This window comes from Pimephales promelas, chromosome 18 (genome assembly GCF_988280905.1).
Source record: "Pimephales promelas chromosome 18, fPimPro1.hap1.1, whole genome shotgun sequence".
In the NCBI taxonomy this organism is placed as follows: Eukaryota; Metazoa; Chordata; class Actinopteri; order Cypriniformes; family Leuciscidae; genus Pimephales; species Pimephales promelas.
Genome location: NC_142786.1, coordinates 3,411,939 through 3,436,246, shown reverse-complemented (window position 1 = coordinate 3,436,246; position 24,308 = coordinate 3,411,939). Strand labels below are relative to the sequence as shown.

At 38.1% G+C, this 24,308-nt stretch overlaps 1 protein-coding gene across 2 annotated transcripts in view; it reads right to left on the bottom strand.

Annotated features, from left to right (window-relative positions):
* trappc9 (trafficking protein particle complex subunit 9) overlaps positions 1–24,308 on the bottom strand; it is a 213,673-nt gene that overhangs the window by 126,838 nt on the left and 62,527 nt on the right. For both annotated transcript variants that reach the window (XM_089122730.1, XM_089122731.1), the window contains 3 exons: positions 14,298–14,424; positions 13,156–13,288; positions 7,352–7,503 (listed from right to left, as the gene is read on the bottom strand). In XM_089122730.1, the coding sequence (XP_088978856.1) occupies positions 7,352–7,503; positions 13,156–13,288; positions 14,298–14,424 (412 nt within the window). The remainder of the gene's footprint in view (positions 1–7,351; positions 7,504–13,155; positions 13,289–14,297; positions 14,425–24,308) is intronic.

The following is a 24,308-nucleotide window of genomic DNA, read 5'->3' as shown; positions in this document are numbered from 1 at the left end:
ACCTTAAATCAGAAACATTGCAACCACAGGCATACTTACATGAATGAGTATTTAAGTAAAAAAATGTATGGCATATTATATGTTGCTTTATTCAATACAGTTTGATCTCAGATATGTATTTTTGGCACCATTGGATAGAGCTCATCGAGACCTTTATTTTGATATAAAGAACTCATATTCGCCCAAAATGCCACTCCAAGCCCTCGAATTATATTACTACAAATATTATTACAATTCAAAAATAACAGTTTTTTATTGATATATATTTTCAAATGTAATTTAATCCTGTGATCAAAGCTGAATTTTCAGCATCATCCCCACATGATCCTTCAGTAATCAGTCTAATATGATGATTTGCTGCTCAAAAAAAAAAAACATTTCTTTTTATTATCAATGTTGAAAATAGTTATGCTGCTTAATATTTTTTGTGAAAACTATGATGCATTTTATCATCAAAAAGAGTCTGAGTCTTAAATAGATCTCTATTCACAGTCTGTGTTCATGCTCGTTTCGAACGGCACTAATGATTAAACTTTTGGATTAAGTTAAAAACTTAAATTTGGAACATTATCTTAATTTAAAAATTAAATTAAGACAATGTTCCATATGCACCCATAGACAGATTATACCTATCAAGGATGATCATCTTTAACGAAAGTTAATGCAATCGCTAACGTCATTTATGTTGGTTCTTTTAATTTTGGTTAATGTTAATTTCTACATATATTAACACATTTTTAAATTGAATTCATTAGCGTAAGTTGATGCATTGTGAACAAACATGAATTAACAATAGAAATTAATACATAATTTATGTTTGTAACAAATAAAATATGCATAAATATATATATATATATATATATATATATATATATTTTTTTATTGACAAGAAGTAACATACAAAACTCTCGCAGGGGATAGAATACACAAAAGTATTAACCAAGCAGAAAACAACAATAGAGAAAAAATAAAATAAAATAAAATAACAAAGAAGGGGCTCCTACAAAACACACAAGTCAAAGGCAAAATAGAAAATCACATTTGGAGCAGCACATATGCATAAATATATACATGCATCAATAAATAAATATGTAAATGCATAAAGAAATGCATGCATGCATAAATGCCTAAATAAATAAATGAATACATAAATAAATGTTAGTTAATGATGCCTAAGGTTGACTGACATATTCTTGTTGCCTGGTTTGGAAAAAAAAGAAGTTTCCACTCTAAAAAAGAAGCAAAGGATAAGATGAAGCATTCCCAAAGGAAGAGAGAAGACACCTGAAAACAAATCAACGGGAAGCAATAAAACAAGGAACAACTAAAAGTGAATCATGGAGATGGCAAGAGTCAAAACTGCAGGTGATTCACAAATCTGGTCGAGACCAGTACCAGCGGGTCATGACCCGTACGTGAGCATGCACGCGTGTTTTGACAGCGTAACAGTACGCCAATCATAACGGGGGCGGCTAAAAAGGAAAGTGAAGTGCACGTCCTTGTGTCTCCACCGGACTGGAACGAACTTCAGTCAAGCTGCATCACATCACACTGCGGAAACGTCCGTCCCAGAGAGACTGACTCCATGCTGAGCTCTTAGAAAATAAAGTTTGACAGTGGGATTTATGCGTGCGTCCTTTGTTGCTGTTTTGATGCGCGTAGGAAGACAGGACAATGTAGAAAGCTAAATCAGGTTATGAGTTTTGAGGCCAGGGCTCAGTCGAAAGAGGAAAACTCCAGCCAAGGTAATTACCGAAGTTAACTAACAAAAGAAAACGCTGGTGCAATCCTCACAAAGACGGAGGAAAATGTTTTCTTCCAACACCACCAAGCCTGAGAAATCTCATTTTTCATTTGGAACATGCTGTCAGGGGTGAAATATAGCGGCAGGTATGGAGGTTTCTGTATCAGGTGGCATAAATAAAGACTGCTGTGGGCGGCACAGGATGCGGTCCATCCCTATTTCTCATTCCTCAGCTTTCTGCTCAGTCATATTCAATGACAAATACAACGCCGGTTTCTGGCTCTACCAGCGCTGGAGGAAAGCGACTATGTGTGTGTGTTCCTTTGCCTTTAGGCTGACTGAAAAACAAGCTTGGGCTGCAGTTGAGTGCTCAAAAAAATCACTAGAGGATGGAGAAACAAGAAAGAAGGTGAGAACGAATGAAATGTGGTAAAGACATGTCCAGAAGCTGACGGTTTCTGTCACTGTGGCCCTTTCTTAAGCGGCGAGATCATGGACAGATCCTCACACTAAACGTGTCAGGGGAAAGACAGACACACCGATGGCATTTTCACACTGTAATTTACCTAGAAATCAGATCTGGTGTTCGGTATTTTTTGCCAGCTGCTTATAATCTTGTGACCAAATCAGTCTTTCGAGTCGATTCGCTTTACTTTGTCAAACGGGTAAGCGCAAATACTAAAAGGGATAATTCACTTTGAAATTAATTTTTGCCATGTTTTAGGGAATCCGAAATGTAGGCGTCTTTGTTTCCTCAGTAGTTTCAATTTTGATATTTTTAGGTCAAACCGTCTGTCAGTCATATAATGGAGGTCTATGGTCACCACCTCAAAAAGCATGCACATAGAAGTCCAAATTAAACATGATTTAGTGACTCGTAAATAAGTACACATTGATGGCCTAAGACACAAAACGAGCGGTTTGTGTGAGAAAACGAACAGTATTTATATCGTTTCACCTCTTGTAACCACAGCCACAAAGCGTCCGCACCCTCAGATCACTTGGACAGGGCTATGTTTACAAGAGGTAAAACGATATAAATACTGTTGGTTTTCTCACACAAACCGCTCGTTTCGTGTCTTAGGCCATCAATGTGTACTTACATTTACGAGTCACTAAATCATGTTTAATTTGGACTTCTCTGTGCATGCTCTTTGAGGTGGTGACCATAGACCTCCATTATATGACTGACATACAAGAACGGTTTGACCTAAAAACCTCTTGGATGGCATTGAGGTAAGCTAAAACATACCAAAAATCAATTTCAAAGTGAACTATCCCTTGAAGGTCCAAATCGAGAGCTTCAAGGTGAATCAGTTGGTGGCTCGGTCTGAATTGGTTCATGGTTTAGTCCAAATCAGATTGTAGTTCAGCCTGAATCGGTTTGTGATCCAGTCAGAATGGGATGAGGGTAATTTTGAAAAGTTTAGCTGTTCAGTCTAAATCAGTTCATGGTTGAATCAGCACTATTGAGGTCTTATTAGTAAGCAAATAATTATTTTGAGAGCATTTTTGGGACCAACAGGGAACTAAGAATCAGTTTTTATGGAGAGGTTTGTAATGAGACAGTCCAAAAGGCAGACAGGATAAGATCATTGTGGATGTTTTGGTGGGTGTTGAGGAAAGGAAGAAAACATCATTAGCTTCATGCCGCAATAAAGAACCACTTTGATTTCTACATGAGGGTCATTTGCCACGGGGACAGCAATACGGGAAGAAGAGAGAGATAAAAGAAGAAAGACGGAGAGAGATAATAAGAAATAAAGACCAAAAGAAAGACTACAGTAAATCCATGTAGAGACTAAGTGAGCCTGATGAGAATTCAATCATTGTTGTCCAGAAATACCTTTTTCAATTAAACCAAAGCAGCTTCTGGATTCTTATTTCCTGTTTAAATCCACTTCCTGTTCCTCATCCCTCTACTACTAAACTCACTTTTGATTGAAATATGTCTCTTAAGGTGTTGTTAAGCCAATGGAATTATACGTTAATTAACATTCAGTAAGCACACACACACAGGGTAAAATAAAGTAATTTTTTAATAATATTAGACTATTTTTGTCAGTGTATATATATATATATTAGGGCCGTGCAAAGATTAATTGCGATTAATCGCATCCAAAATAAAAGTTTGTGTTTACATAATATACGTATGTGTGCTGTGTATAATTATTTCGTATATATAAATACATATGCATGCATGTATAAACATTTAAATGAGCTTTATCAATATAAAATTATATTTTAGATTAGGCATTTGGTACCTCTTTATTTGTATGGATATTAATTTATATGAATAGTAATAATAATTTAATAACTTACTGTAACTGAAGCACATGGCTAGTAAGAGATTAGGTATTTCACAAGTTTAAAATTGGTTAGTTATAAAAAATAAAAAAAGTGAAACAGACAGGTGAGCTAGTTAGTTTCTAGAGGTCCTGGTTTATGCTCAGCAGGGACGACAAGCGCTTTGACATTTCCAGATCCGAATGGGACACGATTCATGGATATTTTTTCTCTCTCCTGGTTTCTTTTCCATAGGCCATGTCAACTGTTCGTAGGAAACTAGACATGATATTTATAGTCCCACTGCAGCCTTCAGGAGATCTTTCTCTCTTTCTCTACTCTTGGGCATTTCAACTCCCAAAAAATGATATACAAACAAATGTGTGTGAACTCACCCTACGGATGTTTTGAAAAATCATGCCAAGGAAATATTCAATTTAGTTGGTAAAGCTCTACTGGGATGCATTTAATCCATATCTTTCAGGATTAATAACCAACAAAATGCTGTTCAAATCCAGTTTCTTGGCTGCTTGCAAACCACAGAGGAGCGTTTGGAGGGGTTTTGCCAGGTGTGACCCAAACTAATTTGATTTAAGCAATTAAAAACAACCCTTCCAGTCAAAACCAGCAAAGTGGACCAGACCTCCCAACAGTCAAAAGATCGGCTCTTTGAGAGTAGTAACATAACAATGCAATCATTTAGACTACTTTCCTTTTATTAAGAAATCCAAAAGTTCAACAGCAAACTTCTCTCTTTTTCGTTTCTTGAATGTAGAGAAACACATCAAGGCGCTGCCCGAAAAACCCTGAGATGTGTGAAAAGACATTGATTTTTTTTATTTTATTTCTGAAATCATGTCCCATCAGAAAGAGCCGCTGAAGCTCAACAGACCTTCTTACATAAAACATAACAGTAAAACACAAAGTCATTCCTTCTAGGAAAATACATATTTTTCAACATTCACCCTCTGATTCATTTCTTCCATTTTGTGATAGTAATTCATACTTGAGTGCTTTTTTTTATTTATTAGTAGTGTTTACCAAGTCAAGCATCACTATTACCATTGCTCATATTTCAGGTCAGTGATTTGAACTTTAATTTTGTCTTCCAGACAATAAATAATTCAACATGCTTAAAACCACTAACAACCTAGCAACAACAAAACTGCACACTGGAAACCACTCACACAATTATTATGTTATTATAAGCATGTGCAAAAGCGCCTCAGTGGGTTGCATGAACCACTGGTTGACTATGTCATAAGGATGCCATGGTATAATTAAGTTTCAAGTTGAAGCCTAAAATTGAAGCACTTCTCAGGTTGAGTTTGCATGCAAAAACAACAAATTTTGGAGTATTTTTAGTTGTCCTAAAAACCTTAGTGGTGGGTCACTAAAAATGTCTAAATTAAAACACTGTGGCTGAAATGTTCCAAACTAAAAACATACAATACTGTTCAAAGTTTTTATGCTCACCAAGAATGCATTTACAGTATTTGATCAAAAACACAGTAATTTGTGAAATATTACCATCTAAAATAACTGTTTTTGAATTGATTTTAAAATGTAATATTTGCCGTTTTTAAAGCAGCCATTACTCCAGTCGTCACTGCTCATATTTGGTGCTTAACCCTCCAAATGGACCCGAAGAATTTAAATACATTTTTTTTAAAATCACAGCTTCCTCGGAATGGTCCGAAATTTGGTGACTTTGTTGGTATTTGGTATTTGAACACCCAAAAAAATTGGGGACAGGATGTGAATAGTCTAAGTGGTTGTAAAAAAAAATAGTCACACTTGGGGTGGAAAATCAATGGGAAATTGGCAAAAGTGTGAAAATACTGAGTTTTTTTTGTGCGTACAATCTACAAATCAGCCACGATCTTGAAAAAAAGCACACAACAGTGAAGGGGTGAATCTATAAAACATCAAGAGTGCAAAACAGACACATCCAGACACACACACAAACACACCAAATTTTTGCATTTTTAAAATGCTCAATTTGTCTATCAGATGGCATCCATCTCATTTCAAAAATTGCTTTTTTTCTAAAATGAAATTCAGCTTTAAAAAAATATATTGTTTTTAAATATTTTTTCTATTATGTTCAATGGTGGGAAATTTTGTCATAATTATTGCATTACTACTAATTATATATATATATTTTTTTTTTGTTGAAATTTTCTCAAAACACCAAAAAAAGAAAAGAAAAAATATTATAAAAAACGAGTAAAAAAAAAAAAAAGATTTTTTTTTTTTAAATATGAATCCCGGCCTTTGGGTCCATTTGGACCCGAACACCCCGAGTGTGACTCTGAAACGAACAACCCCAGAGGGTTAAGAAACATTTTTTTGGTAGGACTTTATTGTACAGTCCTGTTCCATATACTATATAATATAGTGATTACAATAACTGGATAATAACTAGGTGCTAACCCTAAACCTAACTTTAACCAATGTAGTTAAATTATATTACCAGTACCAGTACTGTAAGTACACGACACATAACCCATTTCTTTTTATTATCAATGATGAAGACATAATTGTATTATCAATGTTGATATTATTGTGGAAACCGTGATACTTTTTTTCAGGATTCTTTCCGCAATTATTTGAAATCTTTTGTAACATTATAAATGTCTCTGCCGTCACTTTTGATGAACTTTGCTGAATACAAATGTCAAAACAACATAAACCTCACTAATCGACTAGATGATAGTTGGCTGACTAGTTAATCTACTGGTGATTATCCATTTGCGGTTTTCCAATTAAAGACATGCTCCCATAGGTAGGTTTTGTCAGATTTAGCTCTTTCTGGGGCCACATCCATCAAAGTACAGCTAAGTACATCCACACAGTCAAAGGACAGCTCCACAACAACTTCAAAGAAGAGAGTGTGTGTGTGTGTGTGTGTGTAAAGGCCACCTGCTCAGTCACCGATGCTGAAAGCTGTCTGGGATTAGAGGAACCACACACACACACTGAGAATTGGAGTCCAAAGAAAGCGCTTTTCATGTTCGCATGTGTGTGGAATTCCACTAAGAGCATCACATGGTCTTATTTTCCATCCTCAAAGACGCAGAGACGAATGTGCGTAAAAGCAGACGTCTTTATTCAAAGAGAGAACACATCAAAACAGTGGAGTCACGGGGAAACTCAGATGGGCTCGAGTGATCAGACTAATGCACAGACTCTATTACGGACTCAGAACAATCAGCACAGCCTTTGAACCGCCGTCCCATTACAGCTGCATCCAAACCGCCGGAGCATTTACGGCGCGATAAAGAGCGAGATGGTGTTTAGACTGTGTGTTTTGTGTACCTTTAGTGGTGAGAGTTTTGGACGTCAGCTCCAGTGTGTTCAGCGTCTCTGTGCCGATGTTCTCCAGGGTGATGGTCAACTGCTGGGTCTCTCCATTAAACAGCTGCAGGGACACACTAGAGGACAGGTCTTCACTAGACAGATGAGCCGACCTGGACAGGGACAAAAAAATGCAATGTTCATTGGGGGTGTAAATAATTGCTTTGACTCAGTTGTGATTCTTTACAATTTGATTGAATTTAATTTATTGTAAATGCTAAATGTAAAAACTTTCATAAACATTCTGAAGACATAAACGTAAATGCAGGGGCAATTTACAACAGTGGAAAAAATGGCATAGGTTTTCCATTAAAAGGCTTTAACTTTTAGTTTTACATAAAAAAGTTAAACTTTTTACTATTGACAAGCTCTTTTGATTGCCTTGCATAATAAACCAGGAATCTCAGAGTGCACCTGTGGAGAAAAGTGTCTGCTAAATAAATTAATATAAAACACTTGGTATTATTATAGCTATTATAATCAATTATTCATTTGCATATTCATTCAATTGAAATTTGATGTATGCATTTACATCTGTAATGTTCCAGACAGACAGACAGACAGACAGACAGACAGACAGACAGACAGACAGACAGACAGACAGACAGACAGACAGACAGATAGATAGATAGATAGATAGATAGATAGATAGATAGATAGATAGATAGATAGATAGATAGATAGATAGATAGATAGATAGATAGATAGAAATACAGACAGGCAGACAGACAGACAGACAGACAGAAATACAGACAGGCAGACAGACAGACAGAAATACAGACAGACAGACAGAAATACAGACAGGCAGACAGAAATACAGACAGGCAGACAGACAGACAGACAGAAATACAGACAGACAGAAATACAGGCAGACAGACAGACAGACAGAAATACAGACAGGCAGACAGACAGACAGAAATACAGACAGACAGACAGAAATACAGACAGACAGACAGAAATACAGACAGACAGACAGAAATACAGACAGGCAGACAGACAGACAGAAATACAGACAGACAGACAGAAATACAGACAGGCAGACAGACAGACAGAAATACAGACAGACAGAAATACAGGCAGACAGACAGACAGACAGACAGAAATACAGACAGACAGACAGACAGAAATACAGACAGGCAGACAGACAGACAGAAATACAGACAGACAGACAGACAGACAGACAGAAATACAGACAGACAGACAGACAGAAATACAGGCAGGCAGACAGACAGAAATACAGACAGACAGACAGACAGAAATACAGACAGGCAGACAGACAGACAGAAATACAGACAGACAGACAGAAATACAGACAGGCAGACAGACAGACAGAAATACAGACAGACAGACAGAAATACAGACAGACAGACAGACAGAAATACAGACAGGCAGACAGACAGACAGAAATACAGACAGACAGACAGAAATACAGACAGACAGACAGACAGACAGAAATACAGACAGACAGACAGACAGACAGAAATACAGACAGGCAGGCAGACAGACAGACAGACAGACAGACAGAAATACAGGCAGGCAGACAGACAGACAGAAATACAGACAGGCAGACAGACAGACAGAAATACAGACAGACAGACAGACAGAAATACAGACAGGCAGACAGAAATACAGACAGACAGGCAGACAGACAGACAGAAATACAGACAGACAGACAGACAGACAGAAATACAGACAGACAGAAATACAGACAGGCAGACAGACAGACAGAAATACAGACAGACAGAAATACAGACAGACAGAAATACAGACAGACAGACAGACAGAAATACAGACAGGCAGACAGAAATACAGACAGACAGGCAGACAGACAGACAGAAATACAGACAGACAGACAGACAGACAGAAATACAGACAGACAGACAGAAATACAGACAGGCAGACAGACAGACAGAAATACAGACAGACAGAAATACAGACAGACAGACAGAAATACAGACAGACAGACAGAAATACAGACAGGCAGACAGACAGACAGAAATACAGACAGACAGACAGAAATACAGACAGGCAGACAGACAGACAGAAATACAGAAATACAGACAGGCAGGCAGACAGACAGACAGACAGACAGACAGACAGACAGACAGACAGACAGAAATGCAGACAGACAGACAGACAGACAGACAGAAATACAGACAGGCAGGCAGACAGACAGACAGGCAGACAGACAGAAATACAGACAGACGGACAGAAAGACCTCATCTTCTTTAATAGAAAATAACTTCTAAATAGTTGTATTTACCAGGCTTACATTTCGATTACATGTCACCATAACCTTACCCAAAAAAAGCAAATGCTTCTTTAGCTCAACATCTTGCAAAATGTATTTCCATGTTGGTCCAGATAGCACACACCCTAGGGGACTATTGTAAAGTCCAGCCAATGACGATGTCAATAAGTTCAATGACTCTTTTAATTGAAAGGTGGAACCTTCTTTCCTACAGCCGCTGTTCAATTAAAAGAGTCAATCGCCTTATTAGGGCTTCGCCTCAGTGATTTCTCATGTGGCTTGTCCCCTTATATCACCTCTAATTTAGCAATGCCACACACGCTTCTAGTTGAATGAGAAAAAAAAAAACAGATCATGAGGATGTGCAAAAGCATGCTGCAAAAATACAGGTTCACCTAATCCCACGTCTTTAAAATGAGGGAACAGCCTGAGGCAGGGTCCATTTAAAAACTGTTCAGTTCCATCAGTTTGCCCTCAATCGTGGTGTTTGTTCCACTCAGAGAGTCTAAGCATTTAAAACTTTTAATCCATTTTTCATGTCTTCAAAGCGTAGTTTTTGTCAAAAAGCATTTGCAATGAAGTTTGACTCTAAGTGCCCCTTCATGAAGCTCAAAAGAAAGTGAAAATGTGTGTGGATGGATCAAAATGTCCAGATCAAAATAAAGGCCTCAACATTTTACTTTCTGAAACATCAATTCACAACAAATTTCTATGAATTGATTAATTGGCTTGTCATACAAAAGACTAAAAGTTTAGTTTAGGAAAAAAACAGTTCAGTTAACTTGAACAGGAAAGGCCAAAATCAACAAAACTGTATGCGATATGCATTTTTCCTTGAAAAACTCTATAGATATATGAGACTAAACTTAATTCATATGCACAATCTTAAATAAACTATGATAACAGGTACTTTTAACTGAAAGGTGGGATTGATACAGCTGCCATATTTGGAGTTACAAATTGTTCGATTCATTTTTATACATCTCCTCTCTCTCATAATGTCTCTGACCAAACCTTTATTCCAGCAGAGCCACACTAAATCAACTAATTTCATTTCATTTCATTCTGAATGTCATTTCAGACTGATTCGTTTAAGTTTGAAGAATAATATTTTGAATGTACTTGAGAATAAATGTGTTTCCAACAGCTTTTCCTGCAGAGCTAAATGTGATTAAAATGACTGACAATCCTGTCAAATGGAGTATAATGCTGTGTGTGTGTGTGTGTGTGTGTGTGTGTGTCTATAAGGAATTACTGTAATTAGCTCTGGGTGCTTTGGGATATTTCAGAGTCTGCAGCCTGCCAAAATCTTCTCAAACAAGCCATATTAAAGAAGAAGTGAAAAAAGAGGGTGATCGCGTAATAACTGCATAAAAGTACGTAAAATTGTTCTCATGTAAAAATGTAAACAGACCCAAAACATGTGCCACAATAAATGTTTGTAATGTTGTTGAATCCAGAAACCGTGACTCAATGCGGTGTCTGTAATGACGGCTTAAATTAAAAGAGGCATTTTTAATTTGGATAATTTGCTGATTAATACTAGAACATGATTGACCATTAGCTGGACAAGCCTGAAAAATACATATTCCTAACATGATTTGAGCAATGCAGCATAATAAAAAAATGAAATAAATAAATAAATGAATAGCATAAAGAAGTGTAAAAGTAGCTGTGTTCGAAGTCTTCTGAAGTTTACACTAGTTTTCTGAGGATCAGACTGACCACCTCTGTATCCTCCACTATACACACATGAAATTATTCATAAAATAAATATTTAATTATATTTTTAAATATTGAAAATTATTCATAAAAGAAAAATTTAATTATTTAATTATTAGATTTTTTAATTATTTAAAAAAATAATTTACATTTTGTGTGTGTGTATATATATATATATATATATATATATATCACTGTGTATAATTATATATATATATATATATATATATATATATAGACACATGCATGTATATTTAAGAAAAAAAATATTATTTATATATAAAATATTTATATATAATATAAATTATATATAAATCTATATACATGAAAATATTTCTTAAATATATACCAGCATGTGAGTGTATTTATATATATAAAATAATTATACACAATGCACCCACATATATTATGTAAACACAAACTTTTATTTTGGATGTGATTGATCGCGATCAAAAGTTTTAGATCATTTAATGTTTTTATAAGAAGTCTCTTCTGCTCACCAAGGCTGCATTTTTTTAAACAAAAAAACAAAACAACAGTAATATTGTGAAATATTATGACAATTTAAAATGATTGTTTTCTATTTTAATATATATTAAAATGTCATTTATTCCTCTAAAAAAAAAGAGCTGGATTTACTCCAATCTTCAGTGTCACATGATCCTTCAGAAATCATTCTAATATGATGATTTTATGCTCAAATGTTGAAAACAGGTTTTTTTTTTCAAAAATTCTTTGATGAATAGAAAGTTCAAAGAACAGCATTTATTCAAAATAGTATCTTTTCTAACATTATAAATGTCTTTACTGTAACTTTTGATCAATGTAAGTCATCCTTGATGAATAGAAGTATTGATTTCTTATTTTCCCCCCAAAAAATGAAAAATAAATTCTTACTGACCCCAAACTTTTTAAAGGGTAGTGTTTAATGTTACAAAAGCTTTCCATTTCAGATAAAAGCTGTTCTTTTGAACTTTATATTCATCAAAGAATCCTGAAATAAAAATGTAAAAAACTGTTTTCAACATGGATAATAATCATAAATGTTTCTTGAGCAGAAAATCATCCTATTAGACTGATTTCTGAAGGATCATGTGACACTGAAGACTGGAGTAATGATGATGAAAATTCAGCTTTGATCACAGGAATAAATTACACTTCACTATATATTCACAATGAAAACAGACGTTTTAAATTATAATAATATTTAGCAATATTAATGTTTTTTTTGTATTTTTTAATCATATAAACGCAGCCTTGGGAAGCAGAAGAGACTTCTTTTAAAAACATTAAAAATCTTACCGATCTAAAACTTTTGACCGGTAGTATATATATATATATATGATTCCTACTAGCATTAAATAGTGTGGAATCTTATTTCTTTTTCAACCAAAAATAAATTATATTTTTCAAAGAATCAACGGCATGAATTTTGTGGCAAAACTTTGTCATCTGGTAGGCTGATGAAAAAAAAACGCTGCAATCCTGACTCCCTAACCCACCATCAGCAGCCAGCCAATCACAACAGATTTCCTGCCAGCACTTTATTTCGGTGTTCAATATGCATCAGGCGGTCCGTGGGCTTTCCATGAGCAATCGGGCATGCTATCTGAGGCTGAGAATAACCATCTGAACGCTTCCTCTGATATTTGACAGCACTGAGCAAAGTGACATCTCTATAAAACTGTGTTTTGCAAGCAGGCAACCAAAACATTATCATAAGAGAACGTGATGTAATTAAATCACCTTATAATTATTCTTATTGTATATTATGAAGAAGAAAAGCGTGTACCTCGGTAAGGACGTGCAGAGCTGCAGTCGCGGGAGTGACGGCACCACCTCCACCATACAGCCGCTGCTCTTCACCCCAACCAGACCCTCCAGAAGACAGTCACTGCTCACCCCGAACACCGACGTGTGGTACCCTGCGCAACAAACTAGATTAGTCAAAATCATATTTAAAAAATCTTGCATAATCACAGACCGCACTAACGATCCGAAGGCAATTAGAGCTCATTAAAGTCTCTCCGAAACACACTCATGATTTGTAGACATTAAAAACTGCTGGAATGGCCATAAAGCAGGGATCAATGAGTTTATCCTATTTTAATGAGAGGATATTTAGCTGGTTTATTCAAGCAGAGAAACACTTTACTTGTTTTTCAGTTTGAGGCAGACTTGATTCCTGCATTATTACACCATTATGAACCAACGTTGAACAATAAATGTTCAGGAAAAAATAATTTCTCATTTGTGCCTTCACTGGTCCGTTGATTGTGAAACGCTAGAATACTGATGAATTCAAAATGATCAAAAGTCATCGTTTTTAGAGTCATTTTGTTCATTCAACCATTCAACAAACGAAATGACTCGAAAAAAGATTCGTTCATTTTGATGAACGAGTTTGAACAGGAGAGTCACGAACGCACATCACAGATCAGAGCAAGGAGCATTTGTGCTTATAAAACGTAAACTTTTTTAGTTATTTTTTAAATGAGTGATCGTTTCACTAGATAAGACCCTTATTCATCGTCTGGTGTTGTTTAAAGCCCTTTGAAGCTGCACTGAAACTCTCATTTGGACCTTGAACCGTTTGGTTCCCATTGAAATGCATTATATGGAGAAAAATCCTGGAATGTTTTCATCAAAAACCTTAATTTCTTTTCGACTGAAGAAAAAAAAGACGTGGACATCTTGGATGACATGGGGGTGAGTAAATTATCAGCAAAAGTTTTATTTATTTTTTTTTAAGTGAAATAATCCTTTAATATATAGGCCTACTCAATATTTACTGCACATTATACCTTATCAAAACAAAACAAAAAACACACACACAAATGATAAAAATGATTATTTACTCACTGAATATTCAGTTTGAGTTCTGATTAGAGATGTTAAACAGTGAATGCAGTTTTGTGGTGTTGTAAAGCTCACCGTTGACGGTGATGTTTCCTGTGGTGCGTGGAACTCCAACTAGAGTCACCGGATACAGGCCGGACTCCGCTGGCAAAGACAGAGCGGCGGGAAGAGACTCAAAATCTACACCTGATGTCAACAGACCCTGAGGAACACAGTCACAGAGCATGTATTGGTAAATATATAGTGGTAATATGCAGTAGGTAACACTTTACTTGAAGGGGTGTGCATAAGACTAACACGAAACCTTCATAATCATGTTATGACATATGTTATGAATATGAAGGAAGTTTTATGCATGTTTGTGACAACTGTCATTAAGTGTCATTCGCTCAGTTATGACATTTTGAATTCAAATATGACGTTGTTTGAGATGTCTTTGTTATGACACCTTGACATAAACCAATACATCATAACCTGTCAGTGTCGTTGTCATGACAACTTGACATTACTAAGACAACACAACATGACATAGCAGATTAATGATCAAACTTAAGAAAGCACCTAGCTTTATTGGTTAACATTACATTAAACTGTCAGCTGGTTGGTTTTGACATTGGCTGTCATAAAGCCATTATAACTCTTTAATGACAAATTCAATTAGTACCATTGTAGTTGAGGTCACGAAAAATATTGATGACACAGTTATAACGGCCTCATGACAGCCAATGTCAAAGCCAACCACATGACAGTTTAACTTCATTTTATGTCATGACAAAGACACCTTAAACAATGTCATATTTGCATTCACAATGTCACATGCATAAACCCTACTTCATATTCAATACATATGTCATGTCATGGTTATGAAGGTGTCATGCCAGTCTTATGCACACCCCTTCAAATAAAGTGTTACCATATATATATATAAACAAATGAATAAATATAAATATATACTAATACTAATAAATAAATACTAACAATGCGACAAAAGCATGTATTATATTCTTTCCTCGCTCAGTAGACTGTGTATATATGAATGTAGTGCTGCTGAGCACTGGAGGAGTATAGTTTAATATGTTCTCTCTCTTGACTTATGGTTTTTCTCACTAAAAGAAAAAATCATTCAATCTACAAAAAGAGGATGATTAACATAAACGGCACATGACATTTTCTCAAGGCAGAAAATAAATCTTTCAACTTCAACCGAAAACACATTTACCAACATTTACCAGCAAAACTAAAACAACATTTACAATAGCAAATATTTTGTCATTTTGTGCATCCTAATTGAGCTTTTTTATGGCAGAACACACGCGTCTTGCTGTTTTACGCCTTTTTCCTCTAGCTTTTGTCTTTGCGTTTAAGATAATAAAAAGATGCAGAAGTCAAAAGACCGAAATAGATCAATAAAAAAGAAATAGGTGACAGACCGAGGTTTTAGTTGTTTTCTCTCCTCCTTTCCTTTTTTCTTTTTACTCCAAACATCATATAATCAATCATCCTGATATCAATCTGATATGGAGGAGATGAAATCACTCGCAGCATGCTCTCCCCATTACCCACGGAGAAAATTGCTCTTGTTCGCAGAACTACAAAGAAAGGAACCAGCGTTCCCAGAATCACAGCGGCAGATGAGAGCGAGAGACGGAGACGGATTGAAAACCAGCCGTTTACTCTTACTATTACTGCACCTCCAGAAGTCAAGCTGCTCTCCGAGGACAGTTTTCCCGCTTTCTATTCATACACGAGACACCACTCAGACTCCATCAAATGGGGTTTTATCATATTAGCCTGAATGAACCAATTAAACTCTGAACTAAATGGAGAAAAGAATCAAGAAAGAGGATTTTCCATTTCTCCTGACATTCGGTCCGCTCAGTGTACTCTGTGACATGAAACTCAGAACTTTAAAGTCAAGCCATTTTAGTCAAGCACTTTGGAATTACATTTCACCAGTGTTGGGTAAGTTACTCTAAAAAACTAATTAACTACCTCTTCAACAGTGTAATTAAATGACTGTACTAATTACGCTCTACAAAAAGTATTTAATTACTTTTAAGTACTAACTACTTTCAAAATCCCATTTCAATCTAAACCCGCTGAATAATACTGTTATGATGTGGTTTTGTGTCTTTGTCCTTGTATTATTAGTGGTTCCCTGTCTATTGAGTTTTCCAGGTGTTTCCTATTGTCCACGCCCCCTTGTTACCTTGTTAAGTTTGCTTGTCTGATTATTTAAGCCCTGTGTTTATGTCTTAGTTTGTGAGTTGTTGTACTCTTTGTCTGCATTTCTGAGCATTTTCTGTGTTTGTTTTCTGTTTTTTTGACTTTTGGATTGTTCTTGGATTTTGATTATTGCTGCCTGCCCTGACCTCTGCCTGCTTCTTGGATTCCCATTGTGTATTCTCCATTGTCCTGTCTGCTGATTCTCGACCCTGCCTGTACGACTATTCTTATATTAATAAATATAAACTGCACATGGATCTGCACGCTTCTGACTCTTCATAACAGAAGACTTCGCCACACCGAGATCCAGCAGCCATGCCAACAAGAAGCCCAGACGTCCAGATCTTGCGTCTCCGTCAGGAGAATCGGTCCGTCGAGGACTATGTTTCTGAGTTCATTGAACTGGCCCATTTCGCCTCAATGAGCACAGAGTGTTTAATGATCTTTTTCCGAGGAGGACTCTCTGAACCACTCAGTTCACTCATGCCCTTACACAATCGTCACGGGACATTAGAGGACTATATTAACCAGGCCCGTGCAGGGGAACGGGACCAGGAGGTAGCCAAGACGAGCCTGGGCCGCAGAGCATGGGCGGAGCAGGACCAGGCGAAGGCCAGGGCGGAGCAGGACCAGGCGAAGGCCAGGGCGGAGCAGGACCAGGCGACGGCCAGGGCGGAGCAGGCTGTGGACGTGACCAGGGCGGAACTGTGGAACCCTCGGGCATCCACAACAGTGAAGGTCCCTCAGACGGCCACGGCGGTGAAGACCCCTCGGGCGGCCACGGCGGAGAAGACCCCTCGGGCGGCCACGGCGGAGAAGACCCCTCGGGCGGCCACGGCGGAGAAGACCCCTCGGGCGGCCACGGCGGAGAAGACCCCTCGGGCGGCCACGGCGGTGAAGACCCCTCGGGCGGCCACGGCGGTGAAGACCCCTCGGGCGGCCACGGCGGTGAAGACCCCTCGGGCGGCCACGGCGGTGAAGACCCCTCGGGCGGCCACGGCGGTGAAGACCCCTCGGGCGGCCACGGCGGTGAAGACCCCTCGGGCGGCCACGGCGGTGAAGACCCCTCGGGCGGCCACGGCGGTGAAGACCCCTCGGGCGGCCACGGCGGAGAAGACCCCTCGGGCGGCCACGGCGGAGACCTACTGCCCCCCCCCAAAATTTTCTTGGGGGTAGCTACGGGGACATAGGCTGGAGCAAGCACCGGCTCAGAAACAGTCTCCAGCTGGACGTGGCTGACGTGCAGCGCAGGCTCTGGAAGCTCTGTTGAGACGTGACGAGGCTCTGGAAGCTCTGCTGAGACGTGACGAGGCTCTGGAGGCTCTGCTGAGACGTGACGAGGCTCTGGAAGCTCTGCTGAGACGTGACGAGGCTCTGGAGGCTCTGCTGAGACGTGACGAGGCTCTGGAAGCTCTGCTGAGACGTGACGAGGCTCTGGAAGCTCTGCTGAGACGTGACGAGGCTCTGGAAGCTCTGCTGAGACGTGACGAGGCTCTGGAAGCTCTGCTGAGACGTGACGAGGCTCTGGAGGCTCTGCTGAGACGTGACGAGGCTCTGGAAGCTCTGCTGAGACGTGACGAGGCTCTGGAAGCTCTGCTGAGACATGACGAGGCTCTGGAGGCTCTGCTGAGACGTGACGAGGCTCTGGAAGCTCTGCTGAGACATGACGAGGCTCTGGAAGCTCTGCTGAGACGTGACGAGGCTCTGGAAGCTCTGCTGAGACATGACGAGGCTCTGGAAGCTCTGCTGAGACGTGACGAGGCTCTGGAGGCTCTGCTGAGACGTGACGAGGCTCTGGAAGCTCTGCTGAGACGTGACGAGGCTCTGGAAGCTCTGCTGAGACATGACGAGGCTCTGGAGGCTCTGCTGAGACGTGACGAGGCTCTGGAAGCTCTGCTGAGACATGACGAGGCTCTGGAAGCTCTGCTGAGACATGACGAGGCTCTGGAAGCTCTGCTGAGACGTGACGAGGCTCTGGAAGCTCTGCTGAGACATGACGAGGCTCTGGAAGCTCTGCTGAGACGTGACGAGGCTCTGGAGGCTCTGCTGAGACGTGACGAGGCTCTGGAAGCTCTGCTGAGACGTGACGAGGCTCTGGAAGCTCTGCTGAGACATGACGAGGCTCTGGAAGCTCTGCTGAGACGTGACGAGGCTCTGGAAGCTCTGCTGAGACATGACGAGGCTCTGGAGGCTCTGCTGAGACGTGACGAGGCTCTGGAAGCTCTGCTGAGACATGACGAGGCTCTGGAAGCTCTGCTGAGACGTGACGAGGCTCTGGAAGCTCTGCTGAGACATGACGAGGCTCTGGAAGCTCTGCTGAGACGTGACGAGGCTCTGGAAGCTCTGCTGAGACGTGACAAGGCTCTGCGGGCATGATGGTCGTGATAACATCCCTCTCTACCTCTCCAACAGTGAAGGGAGATCCACAAAACTGCAGGACAAAATCAATGAACTGCTCCAGGGTCCAACTAGGGTCCTCCTCCGGTAAATTTAAACTAATGTCTAGATCTAGACCACTCCAGAAACAGTCCTTCAAAGTATCTTCTACATCCGGAACGAGATGGCTATACACAAGGAATTCCTCCACATAATCCTCGATGCAGCGATTACTCTGATAAATAGTGCAGAGTTTGCTCAGTGAGCTCTGGCTACTACCTGCTAGATCCATGATTTAGGTGAGTTGTTCTGTGAGGTCGATGTTTGTCACTCCTGTTTCTGAGTCCTGTTCCTGAGCCCTGTTCCTGAATCTTTGTTAAAAGATGTAGTTTGTCTAAATAAAGCCTCTACACTGCGTTTGGATCCAGCCTCCTTCCTGTTTCTGCCACATTTAGGCACCGGCATCACAAATACAAGGATAGCATGAATCTGTTTTAATTCTTTCAAATAAATACTATAAAATTACATGAATTATCCTTAAACAGACCAAGGTGGAGAAGGTTACATTATAAAAACAGACAATACATTTTGATGTTAAACCCACTATTGTTTTATGTCTGATCTCATGACATTTCAGACTTTTTCAATACATATTTTACAATGTTCATACGAATTTGTACGAGTGTGGTCGTACGATTTAGACACTTCATACGAATCGCTGTGAGATCGGATTGATCCATACACAGTATTTACCTCAATTACATCAGAAGTAACTGTAATTAAATTACAGATAAATGAAGAGTAATCCCTTACTTTACATTTTTAAGGGAAAAGTAATTAAATTACAGTAACTAATTACTTAGCAATTAGTTACACCCAACACTGCATTTCACACCCAACATATTACAGAGTCGAACTAAATATTTAAAGAAAAAAAAAGAAAGATGCTGCATTTTATCTCATCAGCTAATAAAAGAGTGCAATAGGAGAGAGTTGAGTCTCATACTATTAATGGAAATGATTGTGTTTTGAGCATCTATGAGTTTCCACCACATTTTCATTTGTTGCAGTTTGCGCTTTCTGAAGAGATACTCAGATACTCATCTGTGGAGATGCATGTTTAAGTAGCGCTGTCATATCTGGCTTTAAAGGGATACTCCACTTTTTTGGGGGGAAATACGCTCATTTACGAGTTAAACAGTCGAGTTTTACCTTTTTTGAATCCATTCAGCCGATCTCCGGTTCTGGCGGTACCACTTTTAGCATAGCTTAGCATACTTCATTGAAGTGCACAAGACCATTAGCATTTCTCCCAAAAAAAATTACCAAAGTGTTTCGAGATTTTTCCTATTTAAAACTTGACTCTTCTATAGTTACATCGTGCACTAAGACCGACGGAAAATGTAAAGTTGCGATTTTCCAGGCTGATATGACTAGGAACTATACTCTCATTCCTGCGTAATAATCAGGAAACTTCACTGCCGTACCACGAGTGCAGCAGGCGTAATGTTATGACGCAGCACCTGAAAATAGTGCCCAGCTTCCAACGTGACCGAGACTAAGTTTGTGTAGATTTAAATCTGGCCTTTTTACGTTTAGATAGCTATCCGACCAGAGAAAACACAAGAACTGACCAGGTGTAAACCGGCTCACTGATATCTCTGTTCTGAGAAATCATAAACATCTCAGCACAGATGCTATGAAAATAATCGGGAGAGCAACCCATGCTTTTAAGGCAATTAACAAACAGAGACATTCAAAGTCTAATTCAAAAGTCTGTCAGTAAAATCAAAGTCAGGCTGAAGTTAGTTAAAACCCATGAAATCACTTACAGCAAATTGAACAACTCCACTGTCTAGACCACAAAGAGAGACTCAAAAGACTCAAAAATGTCTTCCTCATTCAATCTCTGAAGCAGCTTTGTAATGAAGAGGCATAAAAATGCAAAGATTCTGCTTTTATGTATAGTCAAGCCTTATTTAGCCATATTCTACAGTGACATGTTCAGCTCTGAAGGCCAGTTTGTAAGAGCCTAACCTGTAAAACCTGCGGCTCATATTATATGGAGGGATTCACTATTGTATAAGCCGTATTTTGGAATAACTCATTTGCATTTCCTTCCTGAAAAGGTTAATTAGCTTGCCAACTAATACTAACGATCTGTTCTTTTCTGGCCTGGATGTCTAACGGGAGACTTTCTTCCGCTGCTACAAAGACCCCGTGGAAAAATGTGCTCTTTGTGTGTCTTTTTTCCCCTGTTCCACCTGACAAAAATTATACAACCCATTTTCAAAAGCACCGTACCATAATCATACACTTAATTAAACCGAGAGCACAGTCGAGAAATATTTTCAAAGCAGGTTCATGAACTGAAGACCTTTGAAATTAATATTTTATGTAGCAAAACTGTTTTTAATGCCTATATAAATAAAATTAAATTACAATACTATAAAATAAATAAATTAAAAATTAAACACCTTGGGCCTAGTAGTAACAAAGATTTTATATATATATATATATATATATATATATATATATATATATATATATATATGAAGAGTTCAGATGCAAAAGCCTCTAAATGCCATTTGAAATTTTCTTCTTTAATGATGATTTTTTTATCAAACTTGTATATTTTATTTCATTAATTTCACTTAAATAACAATTAATAGGTAATTATCATTGCCATTTAAGTGAAATTACTGAACTTAAATATACAAGTTTGATAAAAATCATCATTAAAGAAGAAAATTTCAAATGGCATTTAGAGGCTTTTGCATCTGAACTCTTCATATATATATATATATATATACATATATATAATTGTGTCATTTGCATGTGTCATTATATCAACAACATTAATGTGTGTACAACATTGTTTTGTCCGTCATTAAAAAGGTGGCATTCAACGTACATGCAATAAAGTTTATTGTAGCTACATTATTAGTATTTTTTTTTGTAGCTGCATTATATGGCTGTTCTTTTTTTTTCATTAATTTGGCCAAAATCGCATGGTATAAAAGATGAAGTGCTACGCAAAAGCTATTAAAGACAGTATTGGCTATAACTCGATAACAAACGGCAGACTAAGACTTTTCTCCACTCCACAAATACACAAAACAGTATTGTTTCCCGAGTAAAGAAAATGCTGTGCTTTGCAAACAAGCAGAGACGGTCCAAAATATGTGCGGCACTTCATTTAAGACTGAGGGGGGTGGAGTTATGAGGTTTTACTGACAGTTTGAGGATAAATATTTGCAAAACCCACAGACATAAGATGTAAATATAGTAAGATGCTGAAAGAACAGACAGCCACTGTAAGGTCAGCAGTAAGGTCACACTGTTCATGCTGGCAGCATCCGCGGTGCCATCTGACACTGGTTGTGAGTTTTATAGGGCATCATGCTGACTCTGGGGGCAGATCTGGGCCTGCACACAACTCACCTACAGAGTCATTTTCCTTTTCACACATCTACACTAAAGTCCATGCCTGGTGGGAAAGGACATAAAAATCCTTTGGTTTGGCGTATAACCTCTAGCTGGAGCGCACACCTGTGCCCTGAGTCTGTGGGGTGTCTATGGTCTAATGGTTATGGATCTGAGCTGCTAACATAAAGACAGTAGATTTAAACCAACAGTCACTACAATCACAGACCTGTTCCATCTCTATTGTGCCCTTGAGAAAAGTGGGCATTCAGATCCATTGGGGAATACAAATATGCTCCGTTCCTAACCTCGGTGAGCTGCCTACCTAGACCTAGGCATCACGGGTGTGAAATTTGGCAAAAATCCTACAAATGGACAGCAGCAAGGTATGCAAATCATCCTCTCCTCGGGTCATTTTGACCCGAAACTCAAAAAAAAAATTGAGTGTTCATCTGAGTGGTCCAAGACTTTCATCTCACTTAAGCCACAAACACACACACTAAATTTTTATTTTTATTTTATTTTACTGAAATCGAGTAGTTCATGTGGTTGTAATAAAAAAATATTTTTTTTAAATCCTTCCCCTTGCGGGTCAATTTGACCCCCTTCAGGAATTAAATGAATGCGAGGAATACGTCAGTATACATAGAAAAACATAATAAAAAAAAACATGAACTCATGAAGAGTCATGAAATATCCCGTTATATTTTTTTTTTTTCTAAAAGAAGTCAGCATAGAGACCCACATTGACCCAATGTGAGATATTTTTGAGCTGGTTAATGAATGTATTGGAGAGATATTTTTAATTTAAGTTGAATATAAAGAAAATAAAACAATAATCAAAAATCTCCCCAAAAATTCCGCAAATAATTTGAAAAAATACTATAAAAATGAAATTATATAAGTTTTCTGGATGAAAAAAAAAAAGAAGTATAATTTTAGGGATTCATGTAATTTTGACCCGCGAGGGAAGGATTTGTTACAGGATGTGAGGGAAGGATAAAAGTTAAAATAAAACATTTGAATAACATAAAAAATAGAATATTTCATAAAAATACAAACAATTACAAATAATTATTTAAACAAAATAATAGAACATTTTAAGATGCCTTTTTATGCCCTAAAAAAGCTTGGTTGGAACAGAAGAATGTGTTCTCCTCTTAGAAGACATTTGTCTATGTAGAGAGCAGACAGAACTAGCACTGCAACATTTGATACACAATTACCTTGGTTTCTTAGGAACATCTCCACATGGCTGGATTCTGGTAATTGGGTCTTCTAAGAGTGGCCCATTATAGTGTCAGGAAGACACTATAACCCCTCTCCTCACATTCACACAAACTGTCTTGATCTCTTCAGTGTGATTCTGCCTCTATTCCCCTGTCATTATGATCAGGTCTTAGTGACCAAAGTGGCCCTCGAGCCACCAATAAGCAGCTCCATTTCGTTTCAGCTTGAACTCTAAAGTGCAGATAATATGTAGAGTGGAAAACACCAAGATTTTTGGCAATGACATTTGCAAACACAATGGAAACATCATGTTCCCATTTCCAACCACAGCCTTGTCAAAAAACATCATGTCCTGAGTAGGTGCAATGTAACAATTTTTCCATTTTTACACACTTCAAAAAGAAGTATTCACAAATAAAAATCTGCGTTTTCTCTGAATGTCAACCACAGGTTTTTTGAGTCTTTACAAAAGCAATTAAACTAAAGAGCACATGCACTTAGCAAACTAAATGCCTTTTCCATACAAAGATGAAGGAGAGAGTGTGTATGGGACTCCTCTTCTCTTTTATAACCTTTCTCTCATTTTCAATTAGAAAAAAATGTAAATAGTAAAATAAAAACAATATAAAACACTTTGGTTTCACATTTTAGAAGGATAGAGTGATAGATAGATGGATAGATGGTGATTGTTGGATAGATGATAAGAGGATAGATGGATAGATAGATGGATAGATAGATAGATGGATAGATGGATAGATAGATGGATAGATAGATAGATAGATAGATAGATAGATAGATAGATAGATAGATAGATAGATAGATAGATAG